This window comes from Delphinus delphis, chromosome 15 (genome assembly GCF_949987515.2).
Source record: "Delphinus delphis chromosome 15, mDelDel1.2, whole genome shotgun sequence".
NCBI lineage: Eukaryota > Metazoa > Chordata > Mammalia > Artiodactyla > Delphinidae > Delphinus > Delphinus delphis.
The window spans coordinates 56,119,853-56,146,765 of NC_082697.1; the positions used below are offsets into that span (position 1 = coordinate 56,119,853).

The following is a 26,913-nucleotide window of genomic DNA, read 5'->3' on the forward strand; positions in this document are numbered from 1 at the left end:
TCTTTGCTTCTCTGCGCCTTCTCATCCCAGTCTTTCTCCTCCTTCCGTCACTTTTTCTTCTTCCCCCTCCCCCATACTGTAGTCCCTGCATCCCAAGAGGCCCGCAAATCCCAGATAGGGAACCTCCCGAGAGCCAGGTGACCGTCCCCTTCCCCCGAGGGGCAGGGAGGAAGCAGGGGCTCCAGGGTCGTAGGTGAAAGGAGGGCTGGGAGTCTGCGCTGCCCTGGGGGCTGCCCAACACGCCCCGCCCCCAGACCCCCGTTGCCTGCCAGCCCGGAACAAGCTCACAGTCCCCTTTGTGTCACCCACCCCCTCGATCTGAGGGTCTCTCCTGCACCCTGATTCCTTTGCATTCGGTTTTTTTTCTTGTGTTTTTCTTAATTTTAATTTTTATTGGAGTATAGTTGCTTTACAACGTTGTTACTTTCTGCTGTACAGCAAAGTAAATCAGTCATTCGTATACATATATTCCCACTTTTTTGGATTTCCTTCCCATTTAGGTCACCACAGAGCACTGAGTTCCTTGTGCTATACAGTGGGTTTTCACTGGTTATCTGTTTTATACATAGTAGTGTATATATGTCAATCCCTTCTCCCAATTCATCCCACCCACCTCCCCCCTTGGTATCCATACATTTGTTCTCTACATCTGTGTCTCTATTTCTGCTTTGCAAATAAGTTCGTCTGTACCATTTTTCTCAATTCCACATAAAAGCGATATTATGCGATGTTTGGTTTTCTCTTTCTGACTTACTTCACTCTGGTCCATCCACTCCGCAAATGGCACAATTGTTCTTTTTTATGGCTGAGTAGTATTCCGTTGAATAAATGTACCACATCTTCTTTATCCATTCCTCTGTTGATGGACATTTCGGTTGCTTCCATGTCCTGGCTATTGTGAATAGTGCTGCTATGAACATTGGGGTGCATGTGTCTTTCTGAACTATGGTTTTCTCCAGGTATATGCGTCTCTGGTTTTTCGTTGTCCGTTTCACTCTCTGTTCCTCTCTCAGATTCTCTGCCCTTCTTTCCGCCTTTTTCTGAACCTCCCTGGGTCTCTTCCTGTCTCTCTCTCTTCTTTCTCTGGACGCAGCTCCTTCCTCTCTGTCTTCCTCTGTCTTCAGTCCACTCCTCTCTGTCTGCACCTCTGTCTTTATCTCTTTTACTGTTGTTGATATGTTTCTCTGGGCCTCTCATGGGTGTGGGTATGGGTGTGGGTCCATCTGTTATTCTGTCCTTCTCTCTCGCTCTCTCTCCCTTCCCCCATCCTCCAGACGCTCCAGCGGGGACCCAAATATTTGGGAAAGTTGGCAGCTGTTGGAACAGGCAGAGGTTGTGCGTCTTCCTCAGTGTTCACAGAGGCCTCATATCAGCGTCTCTGCCCTTGGGTATCATGTGCTGGGAAATGACAAACGGAAATTCACTGACGGGATAAGCAAAGGCCATGGGTTGCTCCCTTTTTGGCTATAAAGGAAATCCAGGCCTCTGACTCTCGAGGGAGCAGCCCACGATGTCAGAGGATGGGAAACAAGTGACCACGCTGAAGCCCTGAAGCCCTGAAGCCAGGGTCTGGGTCCTGGTTGTCTCACCTGCAGCATCAAGTCCCCATTCTGCAGATGAGGAGCCTGGGGGCCGCAGGCTCCTTATCTGCAAAATGGGGCAACAGTGCCTGCTCTGCGAGCTCCTGTCTCCCCCAGTCTCTTCCCCTCACCGCAGCCAGGATCCTATCAGCCCTGAGGCTCATCTCCAGGAAAAGGCACCGAGGTCAGCTTGGGGAGACCAAGGCCAGGTCTTCACTCAACCCATGTGTCCAGCCTCCAGGGAGACTCCCCTTCCAGACCCTACAAGAGGGGCCCAGGAAACACTCATGAATTGATGAATCAATGACTGGTTCTTCAATCCTGCTCAGCAGAGGACCAGCTCCCTGGGACACTGTGGTCACTGCCAAGGTCACACTCCCCACGCACCCATCCCTGCCCCTCCTCCACTTCTTTCTAGAACCTCTTCCCAGGTGACTTACCCTATGTTTTATCCATCATGTTTATTGTCTGTATGTCACACACACACAGACACACACACACAAATGTCAGCTCCATGATGACAGGGGTTTTTGTCGCTTTTGTTCATGGCTAAATTCCCAGTGCTCCAAACAGCACCTGGCACATCAGACATCCAGTAAGTAATAGTTGTTAAATGAATGAGTGAATGGAGTGATAAATGCGTGAATGAGTGAAGGCATGAATGAATGAATGAGTGATGGATGGGTGATGGATGGATGGATGAGCGAATGAATCAATTAATGGACAAATGTATGAAGTAGTGAATGAATGAATGACAAATGAATGAATGAGTGTATAAGTGAGTGAAGAAATGAATGAAGAGATGAGTGGATGGGTACATGAATATATAAATTATGAACAAATCCGCGGATGGATGGTTGGAGGGTGGACGAGTATGTGAGTAAATGAGGGGAATGAATGGATGAGTGAATGAATGAACCTTCACTGCCAGGCAGGGTCCTCTCCGAGGGGGCAGTGGGACAGTTCCATGGGCCATCCAGCCAGGTCTGGACTTGAGGACACAGGTCTGGGCCGAGCTTCTGCCGCAAAGGGGAGGCACCTACTTACCCTTCTTCTTGTCCTATTTACCTTTTTATGAGGAAAAGTCGCCTCCCCTGAACCCCCAAACCCCCCCTGAATCCAAGCCACGCCTCCCCCAGTCCAAACTCTTTCATCTCACCTGGGTGATGGGAGAAGCCCCTCCCTGCCATCTGCTCTCCACTCACCAGACCAAAGGAGCTTCAGCAGTTGTTCTCACACCACCCCTGCACAGCACAGTCACCTGGGGAACTTTTTAAAAATACCAGTGCCTGGGCCCACTTTTGAGGTTTTGATTCCTTTAGGTTCAGTTGTTAGAAGTTTGATTTTATTTTAAAGCCCCTGAATGATGCCTGGGTTGAGAACCGCTGTCTTGAAGCCGATGCATCTCTGCACCATCTCTGGAGGTGTCCCATTGCTCCCAAAGCAGGAATGAATGGGATGGGATGGAATAGAAGAATAGAATAGAATAGAATAGAATAGTATAGAGTAGAATCCTAAACCCAGCTTAATCATCAGCACCTCCTTACCCTGGACCACGGGCACTCTCCAGCCCACATCTTCTGCCTCCTCATCACCCCTCTAACGTCTATCACTCTCCCTCGATGCTCCTTCCTTCTTTCCCTAAAACACATAAGCTTGTTCCCACCTCAGGTACTTTGCACTTGCTGCCACCTGCCTGGTCCTCTGTTTCCCCACCTGGTAGGTTCCTCACTTGAGTCTCAGCACAATGCCACCTCTTCCAAGAAGCCCTCCCTGACTCTCCTTCCTAGAGTAGCACCTCCCAGCCACCCTCCAGCTCACAGCCCTGTTTTCTTCACTATGTGAATTTCTCATGGGTACTATTGGTTCATGCGTGTACCATCTGTTTCCATGTAACTGCAGGGATTTTGTCAGTCATCCCCATTGACGTGTCCTCAGACCCCCCAGAACAGTTCTTGACACATAACAGGTGTTTGGTAAATATTTATTTAATGAATGAGATTCTTTTCAGCCGTGTTGTCAGTTCCTTTAGAACACACATGCTTTCTCTTGTTATTATTCCTTTCGTTCCCCTAGCAGGGTTTTTCACCTTCGGCACTTTGACATGAAGGACTAGACGGTTCTTTGTGGTGGGAGCATCCTGTGCACTGTGGAAGTTGAGCAGCACCCCTGGCCTCCACCAACCAGATGCCAGTAGCACTCGTCCCCAGTAATGACAACCAAAAATGTCTCCAGACATTCCCAAAAGCCCCAGGTGGAGAGGGAGTGGCGAATCTCCCCAGTTGAGACACCCTGCCCTGCAGTATTTAACCCACTGCTGGGCACTCAGGAAGCTGAAAACAAATGTCCCTGGACTGATTGGAATGTCAAGTCCAGCCTCAGTTCCACCATGTGACCAGCAGGTGGCAGCAAAGACCGCTCTCTCACTAGCACGGTTGCTCTCGCTTTGTGAAAAAATTTTTCTTTCCTCAGCCTAGAAACTGGTTTTGCAACCACGTTCACGCGGTGCAATGGGACTTTGTGAGCCATCCACTCAGTTTGCGCTTTTCCGAACTAGAGTGAAAGAGAAGCAGCAGGAACATCCTGAGCCCAAGAGCAGACAGGGTCGGCAGAAGTGGAAAGGAAATCATCTTGGAATCAGGCAGATCTGAATTTCAGTCCTAGTTGTACCCTGTCTCTCCTTAATTTAGTCCACCTGTGCCTCAGTTCCCTGACCTGTACCCTGCCTCGCTTATCTCCAGTCATCACCAACAACTGTGTCTCACCTGCCAGTCTCTCCTCAACCATGTGGCCGCTCAGAGAGCAAGGGCTTGCTCTGGTGGGTCACTGCCCCTAGTTCCTGCCATGAAATGGCCTGTCCTCGGGGGTTTGTTGAACGACTGATTGATTGATGAGCTCGTTGAGCAATGCAGGTAAGGGATGACTCAATGGGTTTCAGCTGTGATGATGTCATGCCATGCTGAGGATGATGACATCATGGAGATGGTCATGTTATGATGAGGAGGAGGATGTCATAGTTCAAGTAATGATGTCATGGTCAGGAGGAGGATGTCATGGTCAGGAGATGTCATGGTGAGAGTAAGGGTGTCATGGTGGGGTGAGGTCATGGTGAGGATGATGACATCATGCAGTTGATAATGGTGTTCTCATGGTCCACACCAGTGGTCCCCAAACCTCTTGCCATCAGCCCTGCCCGGGCAGTTTCTTTTCTTTCCTTTTTTTTTGAATTTATTGTATTTATGTTTTAGTTTATTTTGGGGCTGCATCAGGTCTTAGTTGTGGTACACGGGATCTTTCGTTGTGGCTCGCAGGCTTCTCTCTAGTTGTGGCGTGCTGGTTTTCTCTCTCTGGTTGTGGCACGCGGGCTCCAGAGCACGTGGGCTCTATCGTTTGCGGCACACAGGCTCTCTAGTTGAGGCACGCGAGCTCAGTAGTTGTGGCGTGTGGGCTTAGTTGCTCCATGGCATGTGGAATCTCAGTTCCCCGACCAGGGATCTAACCCGCGTCCCTGCATTGGAAGGCCAATTCTTTACCACTGGACCACCAGGGAAGCCCCTCGGGCAGTTTCTTAAACCTGAGGCTCCCCAATCCCTCCCCGCATCTCATGACTCAGCATCTTACAGGAACAGGTTCTAAACCTTAGCTGATGTTGGAATCATCTGAAGAGGCCTTAAAAATTATCGGTGCCTGGACTCCCTCCCTAGAGGTGATCAGAGCAGGGATTCAGCCCCGGAATCAGGGGTTTTAAGATGCCCTCATGATTCTAAGATGCAGGAAGGTGACAACCAGCCCTGCCACTTAACAAACTCCCAGGTCAGTGTGATACAAAGGGTGATCCCAGACCAGGAGCATCTGCACCACCTGGGAACCGGTGAGAACTGTGAACTGTGGGACCCCACCCAGCCCCACTGACTCAGAGACTCTGGGCAGGTGGATTTGGACATGCAGCCACTTTGGGGCCCCCATCCCCATGGGCCGAAATATCAGGATAAAAGCGGGATGCAATTTTCTGGGGGAGGGACAAAGCGTTACGATTAGTCCCCAAAGATCACCCTATCAATTGACCAACTCCGTGGGAAACTTTCAACTCCATATTCTAGACCAAAGCTCCACCCCACACGATAAACACCCTGTATCAAAACTGGAGTGATTTTCACCCCAAAGGAGCCAAGTCTTCTCAATACCAACAGGGCTGAGGAGATAGGTGCACCCCCTCACCCAGACTCGCTGTAGCCACGCCAAGAAAACATCTTCCTCTGGCCACACGACTGCTATGGGGTGTCATCATTTCAGAGAAGAAGGGCTGCAATATGTCACCAGGACCCGGCCTGTGATAGTACAGACCTCCCATGCTAGTGCAGAAGCGAGCCACAACCCCTGCTGCTTTCAAGGAGACCGCGTGTGTTTACGCTGTGTAAATCCTCCCAATCAAAGCTGGTTAGAGACGCAGGATCGCCAGCCCTGCACCCCACCTACTGAATCAGAGGCTGCATTTTCATAAGATCTCCATGAATTTGAGATGCGCTAGTATGAACCCGATGCCAGGCCACTCTCCTTCTTGAGGTTTTTATTGTTGTCGTTCCCCCAAATGCAGCCTCTTACGGAGCTGAGACCATCACCACAGGAAATCCCACCTGTGTCTTATAAAGTTACACACGGGCATCTGTCCGGGTTCTAAGCCAGTCTGATGCTTGTCTCAACCCAGGCTGTACTTCGGGAAAAACCGGAGCAGTTCTGGAAGCTAATGGTGCTTGGGCCCCCAACCCCAGAGACTGTGATTTCATGGCCTGAAGTGACACCTGGGCATTTTTTAAATTCCCCGGGTGACTGCAGTGGGGCGTTAGGGTTGAGATCTGCTGATGCCCAGGCACAGGCCTTATTCAGGGGATGTCAGAGGACTTAGCACATGACACTGGTTATGTGTTTCCCAGTGTGTTTAAATCTCACTGGCCTTGGATGTTACACCTGGGAACTGGGCTCCATCAACACTTTGATGTGGAAACTATTTCTATCACAGGCTCGGGGTGTCCTGAGCTCACATATAGGGTTGGAATGAAGGCTAAATGCAAAGCCGATGGTCCAGGAGATGCTCGTTGTGTTTGGAGGATCACTGTTTCCCACTAAGTGTGAGCGCGGGTAATTCTCTCCTCCGCGGTGAGCTTGCCAATGAGCGCTTCTTGGGCATCACAAGTTGGCTTGTTGCCCTTCCTGCTGATTGTGGCTTGCTGACCCTTCCTCTCCTCCCATGAGGACCTCCTGGCACCTGTGAAGTGACACATGAATGGGACCACTGACCGCCTGAACGTCCAAGAGGGGCTTTCATCTCTGGGATGACTCTGTGTTGTTTCAAAAGCGAGTCGCTGACCACGGAGAATCATTGCATTAACTGAGCCTTTTCTGCTTGAGACTCAGGACTCTAGACCAGGTGAGCACGAGCCCGGCTGGGGTCAGGGAGGACACATCCACCTCCTGGTTGCTGCGAAGCCCAGATCTCTGCTGCCTGCCCTCCAATTTCCCACGGTGCCTCCTGCCTGGTTCCAGGTCGCGGGAAGCATGAAGCCCGGGGTCTGAGACGCAGCATCCTCCACACACAGGATCCACGTCGCAGCCAGCCGGCATGAACCTGCTCAGAAAAGCTGTGATAAAGGAGAACATGCCTCTAGCTTGCTGTGTGTTTTTGCAACACTTACCTAACCTCTCTGGTCCTCCGTTTCTTTAACAAAGAAGAGAACCCCATCCAAAGGGCAGGAGTGAGGATGAAGTGAAGCCAGAGGAGACTCACGGAGGTTGCAATCAGTAAGTTCTGTACATGATGAAGGAGGTGCTTTTGCTTTTTCATGGGTTTGGCACTCAGCCTCCTCCAGCCCACATGAGACACACGTGCCTAGACAGAGCACACACCATGCCAGGCAGCACTCAGATAGCAGCCAGGGCTGGAGCCCGGTCCACAGCGGCTCTCAGGTGGTGGCCTTTGAGGAAGAGGAAGCCGCAGCCCACCGAGATGGGTCCATGAGGCCCCCACGCCAAGCCCCTCCCTCCCACCACGACCAGGCATCGGGGCTCAGATGGCCTGGTCCTGCCTCCATCTCAGGCTGAGCACGCGGGCTGCTGCCAGGAAGGCCGCCCCGGTGAGGAGCTCGGCGATGAAGCTGATCCAGCCCAGGGCCAGGGACCAGCCAAAGCGGATGTCCACCTGGTCCAGCAGGGCCTTCTCCTCCAGGAGAAACAGCGCCTCCCGGAAGGCGGCGGCTGAATACGCGATGTAGACGCTGATGCCCGCGAGGGTCACCAAGGCTGAAGGGGTTGCAAAGGAGAGCAGATCAGACCCCCATCCCCGGGCACTGCCCCTCCTTCCCACTGCCGGTCCCTCTGCCCAGTGTGCTCCCTCCTCCCTTCCCCTCCCTTCCTGCCACTGGTAACTCCTGCCCATCCCCGCATCTCAGCTCCTGGCGATTCCTGGACCCGCCCCCCCACGAGCCAGTCCAACCCACCGTGGGGTTTCACAGCATCACATGGCCCTCCATCACTTCCCAGGTCAGAATTTGTTTGTGAAACGACTTAACCAATGCCTGTCTGCCCCAATGTGAGCTCCAGAGGGTCCACCCTGGATGCCCAGCCCCCAGAGCAGCACCCTGCACACGGCAGTGCTCCATGCATACGTTATTAGAACGCACTGTCCAGTCCCATAGCCACTGGCCCCACACGGCTCTTTAAACTTTTATTAATTTAAATGAACATCTCAGCTCCACGTTGGCACCTGCCACACGCCAAGTGCTCGTTGCCTGTTTCGTGGCAAATTAGAGAATTTCTCCATCAGGAGAGTTCCCCTGGAAGGTGCTGTTTGGAGAATTAGTCACTGGGCAAACTATTAATGCCAATATTAATAATAATAGCAGGTGGGTGGAGGGGATCAGACCCTCACCGTATTCTCACCTCCAGGCATTACTTTTCTTTATTTCCCTCCATGGATTCTGCGTGTGTGTGTCATTACTGTTCTTGTTCTTTTTTAAGGTCCATTTCAAATGCACCAGAAGCAGGGAGGCCATAAAACAACCAGCTGTGAGTTTGGTTTTAATCAATCAAAGCAACGCCTGTCAGGATGGCAGGTGCACATGAAAGACTGAGGGTGGCCAGAGTGAGGGTCTCCCTCCAGCCCATGGTCCTAACGCTGACGCTCTCATAACACGCTTCTTCTGTGAAATAATCAAAGCGATTCTCAGAATCTGCTCTCACCCCTACGCTTCTCTCTTGGGAACACAGACCCAGGGACCCTGGGTGGGGAGCTACTGATCCCTTCCAGCTAGGAGATCACAGGAGGGGGAAGCAAGCCCCAGAAGCAATGGGACCCCCCAACCCTTCCCTTCTGGGGGATCGGGCACAGCCCCTCCTGGAACCCGGGCCCCGTGCAGGGTGGGCACCTACCTCCAAAGAGGAAGAGGGTCCCCGTGAGCAGGAGAAGGAGGGAGGCTCGCAGGAGGAAGCTCAGAAACCCTGTCATCCCCCCAAAAACCATCAGGATGAGGCTGAGGGGCAGCAGAATCACAAACGTCCCATGCATGGCTTAGGGGAGACAGGAGGACAGCAGGTTACTAACATCCTTCTGTTAATCAACAGACATTCACTGAGCACCTCCTGTGGGCCAGCACCCAAACGCTGGGGGAAGAAATCAACACCACTGCTGCTTATAATAATGATGGTAGGGCTTGCCTGGTGGCGCAGTGGTTGAGAGTCCGCCTGCCGATGCAGGGGACACGGGTTCGTGCCCCGGTCCAGGAAGATCGCACATGCCGTGGAGCGGCTGGGCCCGTGAGCCATGGCCGCTGAGCCTGCGCGTCCGGAGCCTGTGCTCCACAACGGGAGAGGCCACAACACTGAGAGGCCCGCGTACCGCAAAAAAAAATAATAATAATGATAATAATATTATTAATAGCAACAGTTATCGAGGCTCAGCTATGCCAGACTTTGTGCTGTATGAGTATCAGCTCAAGTAATTCTCACACACCCTGCGAGGGAAGTATTGTCCTTGTTCATTCGCTTCTTCACTCAGCACATGTGTATTGAGTGCATGCTTTGTGCCAGGCTCTGTCCCCGGCACAGCGGATTCAGCGGCAAATCCACCAGGACTCCTGCCCTCGTCGGGCTGTGTGGATTCAAGTAAGTGAACAAATAAGTGACAAAGTTGAGAGGTGGTGACAAACTCCTGGGGCGGGGCGTGAATAAAGCAGAGGAGGGGCCAGAGCAGTGGCTCCACTGAAGAAGTGACATTGGAGCAAAGACCTGAAGAAGGCGAGGGAGGCAGCTGCGCAAGGGCCGGAAGGGAGGAGCCGCAGGGAGGGGCGGGGGCGGAGTCTGAGATGGGAGGGCGTGTGCCCGGTGCGGCTGAGGCTGGCAAAAGCCGGCGAGGGCAGCGGGGAGTCAGGGAGGGGAAGGCAGTGCAGGAGGAAGGCAGAGTTAACAGCAGCTCACGTGGGGCTCCTGAGCCATCGGGAAGATTTTGAACTTCTCTCTGAATGAGATGGAGGCCACCAGACAGTTTGGGGCGGAAGAAACTATAATTTAACTTCAGTTTCTAAAGGTCCCTCTGGCCACTATATTGAGAGTGGACAGCAGAGGGCGTAGTGGGTTGAAAGGCGGCTCCCAAGTTCACATCCAGCAGGAACCTGTGAATGTGACCTCATTAGGGACAAGAGTCGTTGCCGATGTAACGAAGTCCAGGGTCTCCAGATGAGCTCATCTCGGGTGAGACCCAATGACTTTATTTATTTATTTATTTATTTAAACATCTTTATTGGAGTATAATTGCTTTACAATGGTGTGTTAGTTTCTGCTGTATAACAGAGTGAATCAGCTATACGTATACATATATCCCCATATCTCTTCCCTCTTGCATCTCCCTCCTTCCCACCCTCCCTATCCCACCCCTCCAGGTGGTCACAAAGCACCGAGCTGATCTCCCTGTGCTATGCGGCTGCTTCCCACTAGCTAGCTATTTTACATTTGGTAGTGTATATATGTCCATGCCACTCTCTCACTTCGTCCCAGCTTACCCTTCCCCCTCCCCGTGTCCTCAAGTCCATTCTCTAGGTCTGTGTCTTTATTCCTGTTCTGCCCCTAGGTTCTTCAGAACCTTTTTTATTTTTTTTAGATTCCATATATATGTGTTAGCATATGGTATTTGTTTTTCTCTTTCTGACTTACTTCACTCTGTATGACAGTCTCTAGGTCCATCCACCTCACTACAAATAACTCAATTTCGTTTCTTTTTATGGCTGAATAATATTCCATTGTATATATGTGCCACATCTTCTTTATCCATTCATTTGTCGATTGTCACTTAGGTTGCTTCCATGTCCTGGCTATTGTAAATAGAGCTGCAATGAACATTGTGGTACATGACTTTTTTTGAATTTGTGTTTTCTCAGGGTATATGCCCAGTAGTGGGATTGCTGGATCGTATGGTAGTTCTATTTTTAGTTTTTTAAGGAACCTCCATACTGTTCTCCACAGTGGCTGTATCAGTTTACATTCCCACCGACAGTGCAAGAGGGTTCCTTTTTCTTCACACCCTCTCCAGCATTCAGTGTTTGCAGATGTTTTGATGATGGCCATTCTGACCGGTGTGAGGTGATACCTCATGGTAGTTTTGATTTGCATTTCTCTAATATTAGTGACATTGAGCATACTTTCATGTCTCTGTTGGCAATCTGTATATCTTCTTTGACTTTATAAGAGAAAGGGGAGAAAATACAGAGGAGAAGATGAGGTGAAAACAGAGATGGAGATCAGAGTAATGCTTCTACAAGCCAAGGACCACCAGGATGGACGGCAGCCCCCAGAAGCCAGGAGTGAGGGCTGGAATGGATTCTCCCCCAGAACCTCCAGAAGGACCAATCCTGCTGACACCTTGATTTTGGACTTCTGACCTCCAGAACTTGAGACGATAAATTCCTATTGCTTTAAGCCACCGAGCTTGCGGTAACTTCTCAGCTGGCCGAGAAAACAGTACAGGGACCCAGCTGGAAGCAGGAAGACCATGGGGTGGCTACTGCAATAACCCTGGACCTGGATGGAAGCAGTGGGGTGGTGAGAAGTGGTCGGGGCCCAGGTGTATTTTGAAGGTAAAACAAGCAACCACTTTGATGAGAGTAGGAGAAAGAGAGAGGGGCAAGGTGACACTGAGATTTAGGGCCTGAGCCACGGGATGGATGAGTTGCCATCTGCCAAGATGGGAAAGATGGGGGAGGCAGAGTGGGCTGCGGTGGATACCAGGACTTGTCAAGGGTGAGACGCCTGCTGGACTCCAAGCAGAGATGCCACAAGCAGTGGTTTACAGTAGAGCAGAGTTCAGTGGGAGATCTGGGTGGGTGTCAATATGGTACCATTATTATGAAGGTTGGAACAGAGAGCAGACAGAGTGGGACCCAACTCAGCCAGGGTGTTTGAGAAAATTTCACAGGGGCTGAGCTGCAGCTAAGACGTGAAGGAATGCGGCTTCACCAGAGGACGGAGGCGATAGTCAACAAGTGTGTATCCAGCACCTGCCAGGTTCCAGGGCTCAGCAGGGAGCAAAGCCAGCAAGGATGCAGGAGTTCATATCCTTCCCAGCCACTGGAAGCATCCTCTGCTGGAGAAGAGTGACAGGTGGGGGGATGAGCAGGAGAGAATAAGGGGAGGCCAGAGAAAGAATGACTCAGAAAAGTGCCACCAGCATCCATCCCCCCCTCCTCTGACCCCAAATTGCTTGTCTTTTGTGAGTCACTTAATCCTCAGAACCCCATTTTCACATCCATGAAATGGAGGTCATAATGTGCAGCTCATGGTATTATCATAAGAACAATGTGTGTGGAGAAAATGGAGAGTTCCATAGAGCAAGCATTAAATAAACCATAACCCTGCCAACAATAAAGATGATGAAGATAATCACTCAGTTGGACTTCCACTGTGATCAAATCTCTTTGTCTTCAAGACCCTAAATGCCACCAGCCTTGGCAAGTCGAGGAAACAAAGCTGATTTCCTTTCCGGGGCTGTCACACGATAAAATGTGATTCCAGGGGGCGGGACCTGTAGTCCTTCCTCCTTCCCTCCTTCCTTCCCTCCCTCCCTCCCTCCCTCCCTTCCTTCCTTCCTTCCTTCCTTCCTTCTTTCTTTCCCTCCTTCTTTCTTTCCTTTCTTTCTAAAGGAAAAACTTTGGGAAAGGAAGCACAGCAGCTGGTGTGAAAACCTGGTTCTGTAAGCTCTGTCTCCTGCATGGCATTGCCTCCAGATGATGGCTGAGAAATGAAATCATTTCTCATTTAGAAAGTAATGAGGTTTCCCGGAGCTGGTTTGGCCCAGCAGTCCCACGTGTGAGGTCCCCAGACAAGGCTGCTGCTGAGTTCGCGTCCATGTGCAATTAAATGTCTGTGCAAGAACAGGACACCCGCTGGGAAAGCTGTAAGATCGCCTGCTGAAATTTGGTTTAGTATATATATATTTTTTTGGTATGTGCCTTGGTATTTTTTATTTTCTGATTTTCAGGACTGCTGTCTGGGGACATAAATATTGATTCTGAGTTATGTTCTACTTGGAAATGTCCCCACCTCCAGTCACATCTCACTCAGAAACAAACGTCTATGGGCCCCATAGAGCCTGGGGCTGCTGCAGGGGACAAGGTCTCTGCCCTCATGGAGACCATAGTCCAGTACAGGAGACAGACTAGTAGGAAATAAAGGGGATAATTACAGACCAAGTGTCACAAAGGACATGAGTGTGATGATGCAGAAAAACAGGGTGGGCAGCGAGGGGGGTGCACTTCTATAGATGAGATCGTTGTTTTAATTTCCTAGAGCTGACATAACAAATTACTACAAACTAGGTGTCTTAATAGCAGGAGGAATTTATTCTCTCATGGTTCTGGAGGCCCTAAGTCCAAAATCAAGGTGTCAGCAGGACCGCGCTCCCTTCAGAGACTCCAGGGGAGGATCCTTCCTTGACTCTTCCAGCTTCTGGCAGTTGCCGGCAATCCTTGGCATTCCTTGGCTCGTGGCAGCATCCTTCCGTCCACCTTCATCTTCCTATGACCTTCTTTTCTCTCCTCTGTGATTCTCCTTTTTTTTTACCAGGACACTCGTCACAGGATTTAGGTTAATCCACAATGATCTCATCTCGAGAGCCTTAACTCAATTACACCTGCGAAGTTACTTTTCCCAAATGAGGTCCCATTCACAGGTACCGAGGGTTAGGATGTGGACACATCTTTTGTGGGGGGGCGGTGATACCTTTCAATCCACTACAGTGTTTACAGTAGGAGCTCAAGACGTGAGAGCTAAGATTACCGTCTAGAGTTAATAATACTAATAATGTTGGAGATCAGGAAGATAACTAACATGCAGCCCTGTCCTCAAGGAAGCTATGTTCTGATGACAATAGACTCGAAAATTTACAAAAATTATAAAAATCCACTTCCTTACCAGGCATAACAGGACTGAATATCTCTGAGCATTTCTTGGAGTCTCCAAGTCATACTGACAAGGTTTGAAAATAAAGATAGTGACACCTTCCCCTTTGGGAAATGGTTCCTGAGACTTCCTTCTTTCGCCAGAGCTTCTGATGTTTCTGGAGAATAATACTTCTCTGCTCTCTTTAAGAGAAGGACTGTTACTTCGCTAACCACCCCGGGGCTTCCTGACCTCACAAGCATTCTGCAAGGCTGCTTTTCCCATCGAGCTATTCTCTGAACAGTGCAATAATGAATCATTCACACAGTTATCCTTGGCGTGAACGACTTGGCATTTTTCTGGGTTTGCTTTTCCTTTGCAGCAAAGCACTTCTGAGTCGAAAAGATCTCTTACACCTGGTACGTATTTGCTCTTGATGGAAAAAAATGACCTGTCAACATTATTAGTGTTATTAATTCTACATGGTAATCTTAGTTCTCACGTGTTGAGTTCCTACTATAGGCAGTGGAGGATAGCAGAACTCTGAACCCAAGAAACAGGCTGGGAACTTTTCCCCTGGTCTGCCGTGGCCTCCGGTCTTGGCACACTCACGTTATACTGGAATTACCCTCGACGTAGCATCATTCTAAAAGAATAGAAACTGCCTGGGTTCAAATCCCAGATCAACCAGTTACCGTGCAAACTTTGGTAACTTACCTAACCTCTCTGTGCCTCGGTTTCCTCATTTGAAAAGTGAGGAGTATAATAACTGTACCTGCCTCGTGGGTCTGTTGTGAAGATTAAATGGGTTAAACACGTAAAGACCTCAGGACAGGGTCTGGCACACAGCACCTGTTCTGTAATCATTGACTGTTATTTTTATTGCCCTTCAACCACTCCACTGAAAGTGGTCCCCACCTCCTTTTATTACATGCCCCTGTTTTATTTCCTTTGTTATACCTACTACTATTTGAAGCCATTTTATGTTAATTTATTCACTGGTCCGTGTGTTTATTATCTGTCTCCTGCACTAGACACTAAGCCTATGTGGCAAGGACCCCACCTGTCTCATCATGTTTTATCCCCAGCACTAAGCAAAGGCATTTGCAATGATTAGCTCCATTTTACAGATGAGAAGCCTGAGGTTCAGGGAGACAATATGACTTAGAGCAGAAGGAGGAGACAATAACTGACCTCCTGCTTTGGGTGATACCCTACGCTGGATGCTTTCCTTCTGTGATCTCATTTCATCTCAAAACAGCCCAGTTATTTTCTCAATTTATTATTTTATTGAAGCATAGTTGAATGACAATGTTGTGTTAACTACTGCTGCACAGCAGAGTGACTCAGTCATACATATATACACATTCTTTTTCATATTCTTTTCCATCCACAGGATATTGAATATAGTTCCCTGTGCTATACAGTAGGACCTTGCTGTTTATAAAACAGCCCATTTATGGAAGGAGGTGGCTGGCCAGAGGTCACACAGCTGGGAGGAAGGAGGGCCCTTATCTATGATGTGGCTGACCCCACCCCCCACATCCTGCTGGGAGAGGCACATGACTCAGCTCAGCCAATCAGCACATTCCTTCCCTTCGGCCACGCTGACTGGCTCAGACCTGGGCACATGATCCAATCTAGTCCAGTCAGAGACCTACCTGGAGGTTTTGCAGAATGACTGGGCAACAGGCTCCTTCTGCTTAGGTTGCTGATTCTGGAGAGGATTTAGTTGAAAGCAGAACCCAAACAGAAGCAAAGCCCAGAGAGGAGAAAAAGAAATCGAGTTTAGCTCTGGATCCCAGGGGGCTTGAGCTTTTCAGTTTCGTGGACCAGGAATTCCTTTTCTGTTTCAACTAGTATGATTTGCGTTTCCGTCACTTACCATCAAAAGACTCCTGGCTGATACAGCTAGCCTGGTTGGTTCTAGACTGTGGCTCTTTTATGTAAACTGTGCTGAATTTGAAGACCCCCCCGCCACCAAAACAAATTCCAGTCCCTAGCCAGGGAACCAAACCCATGACATCCCCAGAGCTAATCAGGAAGATAAAACATCCAAGCAAGGTGGATTTTTATTGGGTACTGAAGTAGGCTACCTGCTTGGATTTTCTTGGAGGGAAAACCAATGGTTCTTCCCATACACCCCCACGGGGATTTGTCTAGGAGGCTGACTCACAGAACACGCTGCTTGTCACCTGGCCTCTCTCCTCTATGGGCTCTGCATAAAGGGAATGAAACGTCTTCATATAATAAAAGAACTTGGACAACATTCAAAACTCTTTCTGGGGATAAAGAGATTCTGTGAAAAAGCTCTCTCTGGGGGTGATGTGCAGTGAGCACGAGGTCTGACGCGCAGCCTCCTCTCTGTGATGATACAGTGGTAGTAAGAGCAGCTAACACTTACAGCAGACTTAAAGGAGCCAGACACTGCCTGAGGCTCTTTAAACACTCTCCCGCTTCATCCTTGAATTAGCCTTATGAGGAGACATGGCAGTTATCTTCATTTTGCCCGTGGGGGAACTGAGGCTCGGAGAGGTAAGAAATTTGCCCAAAGCCACGTGCCTAGTTGGTGGTGAAGCAGGGCGTTAGACCTAGGGCCAAGGGAACAGATGAACAGACTGTGGATGTGAGTTTTGCCTGTTTCTCAAAACCCTGGACAACACACGGTTGGTTCGTTATCAAGTTTCATGAAGAGGCCAGACCAGTGGTGACTGTGGTTAGCCATCCAGTTTACTCACTGATGTGATAAGCAGGCTGAATGCCAGCACCCAGCCCAGCAAAGGGCCATAGATGTGACTGCACCTAAAAGAGGCTGGGGGGACTTCCCTGGTGGCTCAGTGGTTAAGAATCTGCCTGCCAATGCAGGGGACACGGGTTAGAGCCCTGGTCCGGGAAGATCCCACATGCCGCGGAGCAACCAAGCCCGTGTGCCACAACTACTGAGCCCGCATGCCACAACTGCTGAGCCCGCACGCCACACCTACTGAAGCCCTTGTGCCTAGAGCCCATGCTCCACAACAAGAGAAGCCACCGCAATGAGAAGCCCACGCACTGCAGCAAAGAGTAGCCCCCGCTCGCCGCAACTAGAGAAAGCCCATGCGCAGCAACGAAGACCCGACACGGCCAAAAATAAATAAAATAATCATAATAATAAATAAAAAATAAATAAAATAAGCTGCACAGGAACAATTTTAAAGTCCAAAGAGACACCAGCTTTGTTTTAAGGCTGTAGTAGCTTGGTACACCATCTCCTTGCTACCTTCTCCAGCCTTCTCTGTGGACCACAGCACTACATTCAGAAGCCTGTTAGCCAACACAGGAGTTTTTGAACAGGAATTCTTGATTACTCTTGATATGCTCTGAGGACACCCAAAGTTCCTCCTAGCACAGCTTGGGGCTGAGGACAGAGTTCGTGAGACCACTTCCTTTCCTCCACCCCCCTCATATTCCAAGCATCTAGGGGATATCTCCTTCAACGGAACTTCATTCAGTGGTGTGCTGGAGCTGGATTATATCACAGGGTCAGCTGTTAAGTTTTCAGCAGTATGAGGAGCCAGTTGACATCATGGTGACAGCCTGAAACTGACCACAGTGGGAATATTTACACCACAGAGATTGGCAAATGCCACAAATCAAGACTCTCCCCTCCCGCAGACAGCCAATTGTTAAGTATTTTCCAGCCCACCACTGGACTTTAGAGAAAGAGTCTGGTTCATTCATATACTCATTCAGTCATTCAACAAATTTGGATTGAGTTCTACCTCTAAATAATAGAGTTTGCATTCACTCTCATGCCTGCTCAGCAAACCTTGGCTCATGGGCTACTCTATACCAGGCTCTGTGCTAAACACAGGGAATCCAGCAGTGGCAAGAAAGACGTGGTCCCTGCCCTCATGGAGCTCAGGGTCGAAAACAATGCCACACAACCTGTAGCACGAGTAGGAGCTGACCAAGTCAAGCTGGAAGGATGGGAGCAGGGAGACTCCAATTGGAGGCAATGGCATGTGCAAAGTTCCTGTGGCAGGAGGAAACTGAGCACCCCTCCAGGAACTGGACCAAGGCCAGCATAGCCAGAGAGGAAAGAGCAAAGGGGAGAGTGGAGTTGGAGAGGGACCCTGGCAGCCCTTGTGGGCCATGCTAGGGACTTGTCTTCATTCTAAGAGTCACATCCCCAAGCCTCACTCAGTAAGTCTATCAAAAGCTGCGCACACTTTTCAAGGTCTATGGAACTCAGTCCTCATTTCCTCATCGTGTCCTTTCTGTGGTACCTCTCTGGGCCTCAGTTTCCTCTTTGGAAAAATAAAGATTAAGACAGAGATGACAAAGAACTTCATAGGGAGGCTGTGGAGATGAAATGAGGACACAGATGGAGAGCGTTCAGCTCCATGTCTGGCCAGCTGCGAGCCTCAGTGAATCGAACTATGACTTTGACTTCCCTCCTTCCTCCACTGTTTATTCAGCCCGTTTGCTTTCTCAAATTCTATCCTCCCACCTTTCCAGAGTTCCAATCACCGTGCCAGGCACTGGGAAATCAGCCAGGAACAACAGACACATGGTCCCTGGCGACAGGGAGCCGTCCTCTGCCTCCTGGTTGCCTCTCTTGAATCATTCAACAAATATTTACTGCATCCCTCCTACTGCCAAGCGCTTGTTCTCAACACCGAGGATGCAGAGAAGGCTGACAAGGGGTTGTGACAGTCAGCTCCCCGGGCTGGTTTAGGTGTCTCTTCGGGCTCCCAGCCACCCTCCCTCGTGCTGCTTGTCACTCTGAAATGTAACTGCGCACTTCCACCTCGGTCTCACCAGCTAGTCTGTGCGCCCCCTGAGCGCCTGACCTGGGCCTTCGGCAGCAGCACGGTGCCTGGCGCACAGAAAGCCTTCAGCCAACGTTTGTTGAATGAATCCTCAACCACACGTTCCGGGTGGAGCAAGTGGACCCCGGTTCCTGCTCCTACCCGCGTTCCCCTCTCCCGCCGGTGCCAGAGGCCGCCCCGACCGCCCTCTCCAACGCAGCGCCAACGCCCCCCACCCCACCTCGCCTGCTGTTTGGACAAAAGCTCCCAAACTGGTGTCCAGCCCCGGGTCCTCCCCCATCCCACACTCCCCGGACTCACTGAGAAGTTGTCGGCTCGAGTCGCTGAAGGTCACGTTCTCCTGCCAGAAGGGGTTCATCAGCGGCGCGCACGGGCTCTGGACTGGATGGGCAGAGGACTCGGTGGGCGGGGGACCCGGGGTTCGGACCCCGGACCGAGGCTTCGCCCCGGCGCCTCTCGGAACTGCGAAGGCAGCCCCAGAAGCCCTGCCCACCTGCCCTTCCGACCCCAGATACCGCGTTTCGCGCCCCGGGGCTTGGGGGGTGGATGCGCTCCAAGCAACAAGTCCCGGGCGAGCCCGGCGCCGCGCAGGGGCGGCGGTGGCGGCCACCGCCCCGGGTACCCGGGTACGTCCTTACCCCGGCAGGTCCGCCAGAGGCCGGAGTGCGAGCTCAGAGGTTCGAGCTGGCTGCGGTTGGAGGCCCCTGCCGGGTCCCGCGCCCCCGGGCCGCTCCGCTGCAGCCGCTCTGTGTCAATGATGTACCAGAAGTCCGTGCCGATGGCGGCCGCCAGGAGCACAAAGCTGAGCGCCCCGCTCAGCGCCGCCGCGCCGGCCAGCGCTCCCAGGTGCACCTGCATCGCCGAGCCGGGACCCCACGCGCCGCCCGCAGCCCCCCGCGCCGCCTCCCGCGTCCCTGAGCTCGGAGCCGGAGAGCCGGCCTCCGGACCTCGATCCCTCCCTCTGACCCTGGCTCCGCCCCTCAGCCCCTCACCTGCGCCCTGGGACCTGCCCCGGCTCCTCCCTCAAACCCCATACCAGCCAAACCCCACCTCAGTCAACACTCCCAGCCCTAGCGCAGCCCCTCACCCCCACTCCTCACTTTCCCCCGACCCTTCTCCCTCCTACCCCCTCCCGCGCTCTCCACGAACCCCCAGCCGTTCGCCACTACGCCCTGCCTCTGCCTTTCCTCCCCAAGCCCGGCTCCTCTCCTCGCACCACCGACTCAACTTCCCACTTCCCTCCGGGTGCGCCAGGAGTCTTCCGTCTGCCGCCCTTCCCACCGCTCCCTCCTCTGCTCACAGCGCCCAGGTGACCTGCACTGTGAGAAGGGCTGGGTGGGGTGGGGGAGGGAGGGCGGCCTTCCCGCAAACTGGGGGAGCAAGAAGGACGGGCAACGGCTGTCGGGTTTGCAGGTAATCTTCAATAGCCTCTCGCTCCAGCTTCAACCACCCTTCCTCCAAAATCCACCTTCAGTTGATTTTTCTAGGCTGGCTACAGAGGAAAAAGACAGATCAGGTTCTTTTTTATAAAAGCTCTTTAACAGATTACCAGCAAGGTCCTACTGTATAGCACAGGGAACTCTGCTCAATATTCTGTAATAAGCTAAATGCGGAAAGAATTTGAAAAAGAATAGACACATGTATATGTATAATCGAATCACTTTACTGTGCACCTGAAACTAACACAACATTGTAAATCAACTATTGCCCAATATAAAATTTTTTAAAAAAATTTTAAGTTCTTTAAAGCAATGGGCCACGTCTTCTGAGTCCATCATCTCTACCACCAAAGTCTTCATCAACATCACTGCCACCACCAGCACCACCACTACCAGCACCACCATCACCACTACCGCCAGCACCACCAGCACCACCACCATCATCACCATCACCATTCTTTTCTTCTATCATCACCATCCTCTTCTTTATCATCACCATCACCCTTATCAATTCCACCACATTTTTCACCACCATGAAACCTTTCATTATTTCAAGAAAGATTCTTGAGTGCCTACGATGTGGCAGACACTACAGTTTATATTAAAAATATAGCCATAAACAATCCAAACACAACCCCTACCCTTAAGAAGTGTGTGGTGTAGGCTTCCCAGCTTTTTCAAAGCCAGGAATGCAGAGGAAAAAAATCATACTTGCATGGCACACCGGGATAAATAGAAGACGCTTCTAGAAGCTGGAGATGACCAGCCTCAGGGGCTGCAGCTACCAACGGCCCCTGGAGGCTGCCCTTTATGGCTGAGAGACCAAAATCTTGGTGCTCCTGTGACACGTTCTTAAGGAAATATTGTGCCAACTCCCAAAATTTGATGAATTGGGGAGAGAATCCTTCAACAAAGCTTGCTTTGAACAGGGTACTCTGAGAGAAAGTACAAGAGGGGAGGTCTCACTGGGATTCGGAATCCAGGAAGTGACATGGAGGATGAGACACAAAGAATATAAAGGCACTTCACGCCTAGGGGATGGCTTGTACAAAGGGTTTGGTACATTTTAGAGAAACTCCAAGAGTAATCAGGCTGGAACATAGTGAGAGAGGAGTAAGTAGAGGGAAATGAGACTGGAGGAATAGGTTGGGGCCAGGCCATGCATGTCCTGGGGTCACAATAAAGAGTTTGGTTTCTAGTCTAGGCTTCTGACCAGTTTTGAGAAGAGTAGTGAAATGCTGTAATTTACATTTTAAAAATCTCACTCTCCGTATCGGCTTTAGTGTGGAACAGAGACTGTAAGGAAACAGGAAAGGAAGTGAGGAAGCCAGTTAGGAGCAACATAGAAGTAGAAGCAGCAAGAGATGCTTGGATGCCTAGGCTACGGTGGTGGCAGCAGTGAGGAGGGAGGGAAGTAAATAGATTTTTTTTTTTAATTGAGAGGGGTAGAATTGATAGGACTTGGGGATAGACTAAGGCTGAGAACCATTCTTTTCCTTGTTACTTTGTTCTCTCTTACCACCACCATCTTAATCTTCATCATTGGCATCCTCACCTCCATTATCAGCAGCAGCAACACACTGAACAGAGCCATCATCAGCGAGAACACATCCTCCCCTTGATGTTACACACATTCTACTGCATCACGCCTTCAACCACCGTCTTGATTAAGATTGATCTCTCCCATTACCATCCCCACTGATGGTTTTGCCTTCAACTCCATCACCTTATTACTGTTATCTTCCATTGCATCATCATCCAAGCAGTCCTCCACTGTTCCATCTACATTAGGGAGCCTACATGAAGGTAAAATTCAATAAGGCTGGTCCCAGGACCCCTAATAATGTCTTTAAGGTTTAATCTCTTCTCTCTCCCTTTCTCTCCATCTCTCAAGTGTTTTTCCTCTCTTGGCTTCATTCTTATTCAGACTCTCATTTGTTGGACCCCAGGAGCTACCTTTCACTGCTTAGCAACCCCAACAAAAAGAACAAATCTCTTTCTCAGTGGTGCAAGTCACATTTCCAGAATCGAAGCCTATATCCCCATCTCTGAACCAATCTCTATGAGTGATAGGGATAGAAAGCTCTGATTGGCCAAGCCTGGATGGCCTGCCTGCTCCTGGAACCAAGGCAGGGTGAATTGGTCCCATCCTAACCATTTGAGTTTAAGCAGTGTCAAGGCTGCCAGATGTACCAAATAAAAGTACAGTGTGCCTGGTTAAATTTGAATTTCAAATAAATAATACGATTTTAGTATAAATATGTTCCATGCAATATTGGGGATACACTTATACTTTTTAAATTGTTATTGTTGTTGTTTAATCTGAAGTTCAATTTTAACTGAGTGTCCTGTCTTTTATGTGGCAAACATAGCTGGCTCCCCAAAGCAAAACCAAGGTGCTATGACCAGAAACAAGAGAAGGGGTGATGGCAGGGTGGATGGTGGCCCTCCACCCAGCACATGCATTTTCCTTCACTAAGTCCCACGTCTCTCGTCTGCATAAGGAGAACTTCTTCCTGGCCCCTTTGTAAAGACAACCTTGTAAGCTTTGATCATTCTACTTTTCCTGAGGATTTTGATATAATGTACCTGAATCGTGCTCGGTCACTCTAAAAAGCACAGAGAGTAATGTTTTTCAATGAATCTGGGGAGGGATGGAGCACATCAAATATCGGATGCTATCATTACTCAGCCAGTCAACTGAAGAGGCAGGATAAAACCTGAAGGCTCCTGAGGCGGAATGCAAAGGAAGCACAGCATTTAGGATTCAAGCCACACCAGGCGCCATGCTGGGTACCGGACTGGTGGAGAAAGGGCATTGAACAGGGATTCCAGAGGCTGGTTTTGAGTCTTAAATCAGCATCTTACAGGCTGTGTGAGCCCAGAGAAATTGCCTGTCTTCTCTGAGCCTCAGTTTTCTCGGCTGTAAAATGGGGGCACTCATACGTACCAATCTCAGAAGGGCACCATGAGGGTGTAATAATGGTGGGTATAAGTACTTTGTGACCTATGCAGAGTCATACCAACATAATTATTAGCATATGTGGAAACGCTCTGAGAAGAGGGGAGGAGTGCATTTCAAACATGCAAAGAAGAAATATTTAAAAAAAGAGGAGGGCATCAGCACCTGCGCTGCCTCATACTGAGAAGCAGGAATTTGCTTTTCAGCACCACGGACAGCAATCTGCTGGCAGCCGGGAAGCAGAGGGAGCCAGAATTTGGGGCATCCATGGAGCCAAACGAATACTGACTGAGCACAGCCTGGGGCCAGGCACGCTAGAGAATACAAAGATGTATGTGGTCTTGACGTCCAAATAACTTAATCTCTTCAAGTCATCAACATTCCTAGACTGATACAGCTGGGGCAAGGCTTCTGATACTTGAAAAGTGGGGAGAATCAAAGGGAACATGTTTTCTTTTCCAACAATTGCTGAATATCTGCTGTGCGTTCACATATGCCATCTAATTTTCTCACTAGACTACCACCCTCAAAGAGAACAGTTACTGCAATGTCCTATGCATTGTTACATTCCAAGTGCCCAGCATGGCGCCTGGCATATGGCAGATACTCAGTAGTTTTTGAATGGATGTGTGAAGGAATTCTTATAAAATCCTATTTTACTCTTTAAAAAAGAATTAAAAAAAGAGGAAGGCAGAAGGAAGGGAGGATGTCGAGATACCGGGAAGAAAGGTTACTTTTCATTATGAAGCATTGAGCATCATGGGAAAGCCGACATTTTTTTAATCAGTGAGATCTGGATTTGTGCAACTCTGCAGCCCTGAGGCCCTGCTTGCCTCGCCAGCCTCACAAACCCAGGCTTCAAACACGTGAAGTTTGTTCCTGCCTCTGAGCATCCGCACATGCTGTTCCCTTTAACTGAAATACTCTTATCCCCACCTTTTTTTTCCTTTTTATTTCTTTCCATTTTCGGGGGGGGGCTTAACTTAAAAATTAGTTCTTTGGAAAGGGCTTAGCCAGCCCCCGATTTAGGTTGAAAGCTCTTAGGATACGATGATTTATGATGATTCAGGTGTGGTTAAGGTCCATTGTATCTCCTTAGGCTCTCAACTGCTCAGCGGCACGCCTACAACATTTACCACACACACCTGTGACTCTCCACATATGGACTTTTCTCCCCAAGTGAGAAGGCTGGAATTACTGGAGAGTGAAGGCCCCCAGGAACACCGAGCACTGATGAAGTTGGAGGATAAATAGCCCTAGCTATCTCACCCCTTTGGGGAGGGAAAGGCTCTGAAGCCTGTTCTACTCTGTCCCCCAGAGTTTCCAAGGGGGAGTGAACCCCAGCTGCCCACTGCAATGATGTCTTCAATTGATTTCCTTTCTTCTTCATCTTAATTCCCCACTCTTGTACCAGTGTGTCCTAGGATCACCCCCCAAATACAATTACTGGCTCTCAAATCCTTATATCAGAGTCTACTTCGAAAGAAACCCAACCTAAAACATATGCTATCTTAGCACTGAGACTCTCCCCGTAGTAATTAATGATTATTGAGTGATGAAGTCATTTGCTACCTGTCCGTCTACTCCTTTGGACATTCAAGCAGGATGGTAGTTACTAGAGGATGGTTCATCCAACACCATTCTGATCCACCTCCCCCTTCTTATTTCTAGGTACCTTCCAGCCAGTGGTGGCCACGTAACATAATTCTGACCAATGAAGTAGAAGCAAGAGTCTGTTGGGAAGGGCTCCCCCAATTTAAAAAAGGCCAGGCCCTGGGAGGAGAAGGCTTTTGGTCCATTTGTAATACAGACGTGATGTCTGGAGTTACAACAGCCATCTTACAACCATGAGTTTAACCCTCCTGGTGGGAGGCAAAAACAAAAAGAGTCTGAGTCTCTGATAGCATCGTTGAACAGCTGCCCCATCCTTGAATTGCCTACCTCAGAAATTCTTGTTATAAGATAAAAATAAGCCCCTATCAGTTTAAGCCACCATCTTCGGGTTGTCTGTGTTTGCAACTGAATGCCTTATGAACTGCGGCAGACACAGAATATGTTGGTCCTACACCATGCATATCATTGGCCTTTAGGTTAGTACATGATACACAGTAGACGTGTAATGAAGATTTGTGGATTCAATAAATGAAAAGCCTTCCCAAAAGTCTCTTCTTGCAAGCACAGAGCTTATTTTGTGTGGCAAACTTGTAAGGAACCAACTCAAGGCTTTAGACATATAGCCAGGATATCGGTTCAGTTATTAAGATCGCCACACTAGAGACAAATGGCCTCTGTTTATTAAATCTCATGAGGTCATGATGTTCTGCTGGCCAGTTGGACTCCATGGACTTGACCCCTGCATAACTGTTTAAGTGCAAAGCCTCCATCTGTCCATTAGAAACTTCTAGAAGGACTGGCTGCCACTCTTCATATCCTATATGATGTAATCAGCTTAGAATGAAAAGGGATCAGTAACTCACTGGTCTAATTTTCCCATTGCACACCTGGCGTGATGCCAAGATGAAGTCTGAGTTGCCCTTTTTTCATTTCAGGGAGTCTCTTCCCAAATTGGAATAAAAATCCCTCAGCCAGAGAGAAGCCGCTTCCAGGAGCAATGTGGTAGGGAAAGAGCTAGGACCATGAGCCAGTGTTCCTGGATTCCAGCACCACTAGCCTGCTGAGAGATCTGAACTGATTGCTTCCCTTCTCTGAGCCTCAGTTTTCTCATCGGTAAAAAGGGCTCGTAGAAGTCCTCTTCTGGGAATCTATTCCTGCCACAGTTTACATGCTGCATAGTTGCAATGTGGCAGGCATCATAGATTTCTTTTTTTTTTAATAGATTTCTTTTCTGAATCTTGACATCAATCCTGTGAAAGAAATATGCTCTTCCCCTGACCCAGTCTTATAATGGGTACAATTGGTATACAAAAAAACTGCACCAAATTAATGTATACAATTCAGTGAGTTTAGACATATGTACACACTTGTGTCACCATGACCACAGTCAAGGTAATAAACATGTTCTTCACCTCCAAAAATTTCCTTGTGTCCCTCTGTTGTTTTGTTGTCGCTATTGTTTTGTTTTTATTTTTCAGTAAGAACACTTAGCCTGAGATCTACCCTCTTAACAAATGGTAATCTCATCGGGCAGCACACTGACAGGTACACCCCACAGGCGCACCCGGAAATAAGGCTTAATCTGGGTGCCTCGTGGCCAGTCAAGTCGATGCATAAAATTAACCATCACAGGGAATTCCCGTGCGGTCCAGTAGTTAGGACTCGACGCTCTCACTGCCAAGGGCCCAGGTTCAATCCCTGGTCGGGGAACTAAGATCCTGCATGCCCCACGGCGTGGCCGAAAAGAAAGAAAAAAGAATTAGCCATCACAGAGGGGATGAGGAATAACTGTAAATAGCCATGAGGTTGCTTTTGGGGGTGAAACAAATGTTCTAAAACTAGATTATGGTGATGGTTACACAACTCTGTAGATATACTAAAAACTATTTTGTATATATAAATATATATACACTATATATATAGATAGATAGATATGCAAATATAGATATGCAAATTTATAGAAGCCTAGGCCAGACTTGCCCAGGACTGAACAAAAGGAACAAAAAGGGAAGAGTTCAGGAGCAATGAGAATGGTGATGCAATGATGGTGGAGGTGACAAGGACGATAGTAACCACAACGGCACCGC

The 26,913-nt window shown here is 49.4% G+C and overlaps 1 protein-coding gene across 2 annotated transcripts; it reads right to left on the bottom strand.

Annotated features, from left to right (window-relative positions):
* Positions 1–7,641: 7,641 nt before the first annotated feature.
* Positions 7,642–19,669, bottom strand: TMEM114 (transmembrane protein 114). Of its 2 annotated transcripts, XM_060033040.1 has the most exons (4): positions 19,450–19,669; positions 19,112–19,192; positions 9,003–9,140; positions 7,642–7,874 (listed from the first exon to the last, which is right to left on the bottom strand). In XM_060033040.1, exons 1-4 carry the CDS (start codon positions 19,667–19,669, stop codon positions 7,642–7,644), a joined length of 672 nt encoding a protein of 223 aa, XP_059889023.1. The 2 variants fall into 2 exon arrangements, with proteins under 2 accessions (XP_059889023.1, XP_059889024.1); XM_060033041.1 differs by lacking the exon at positions 9,003–9,140.
* Between the last annotated feature and the right edge of the window lie 7,244 nt (positions 19,670–26,913).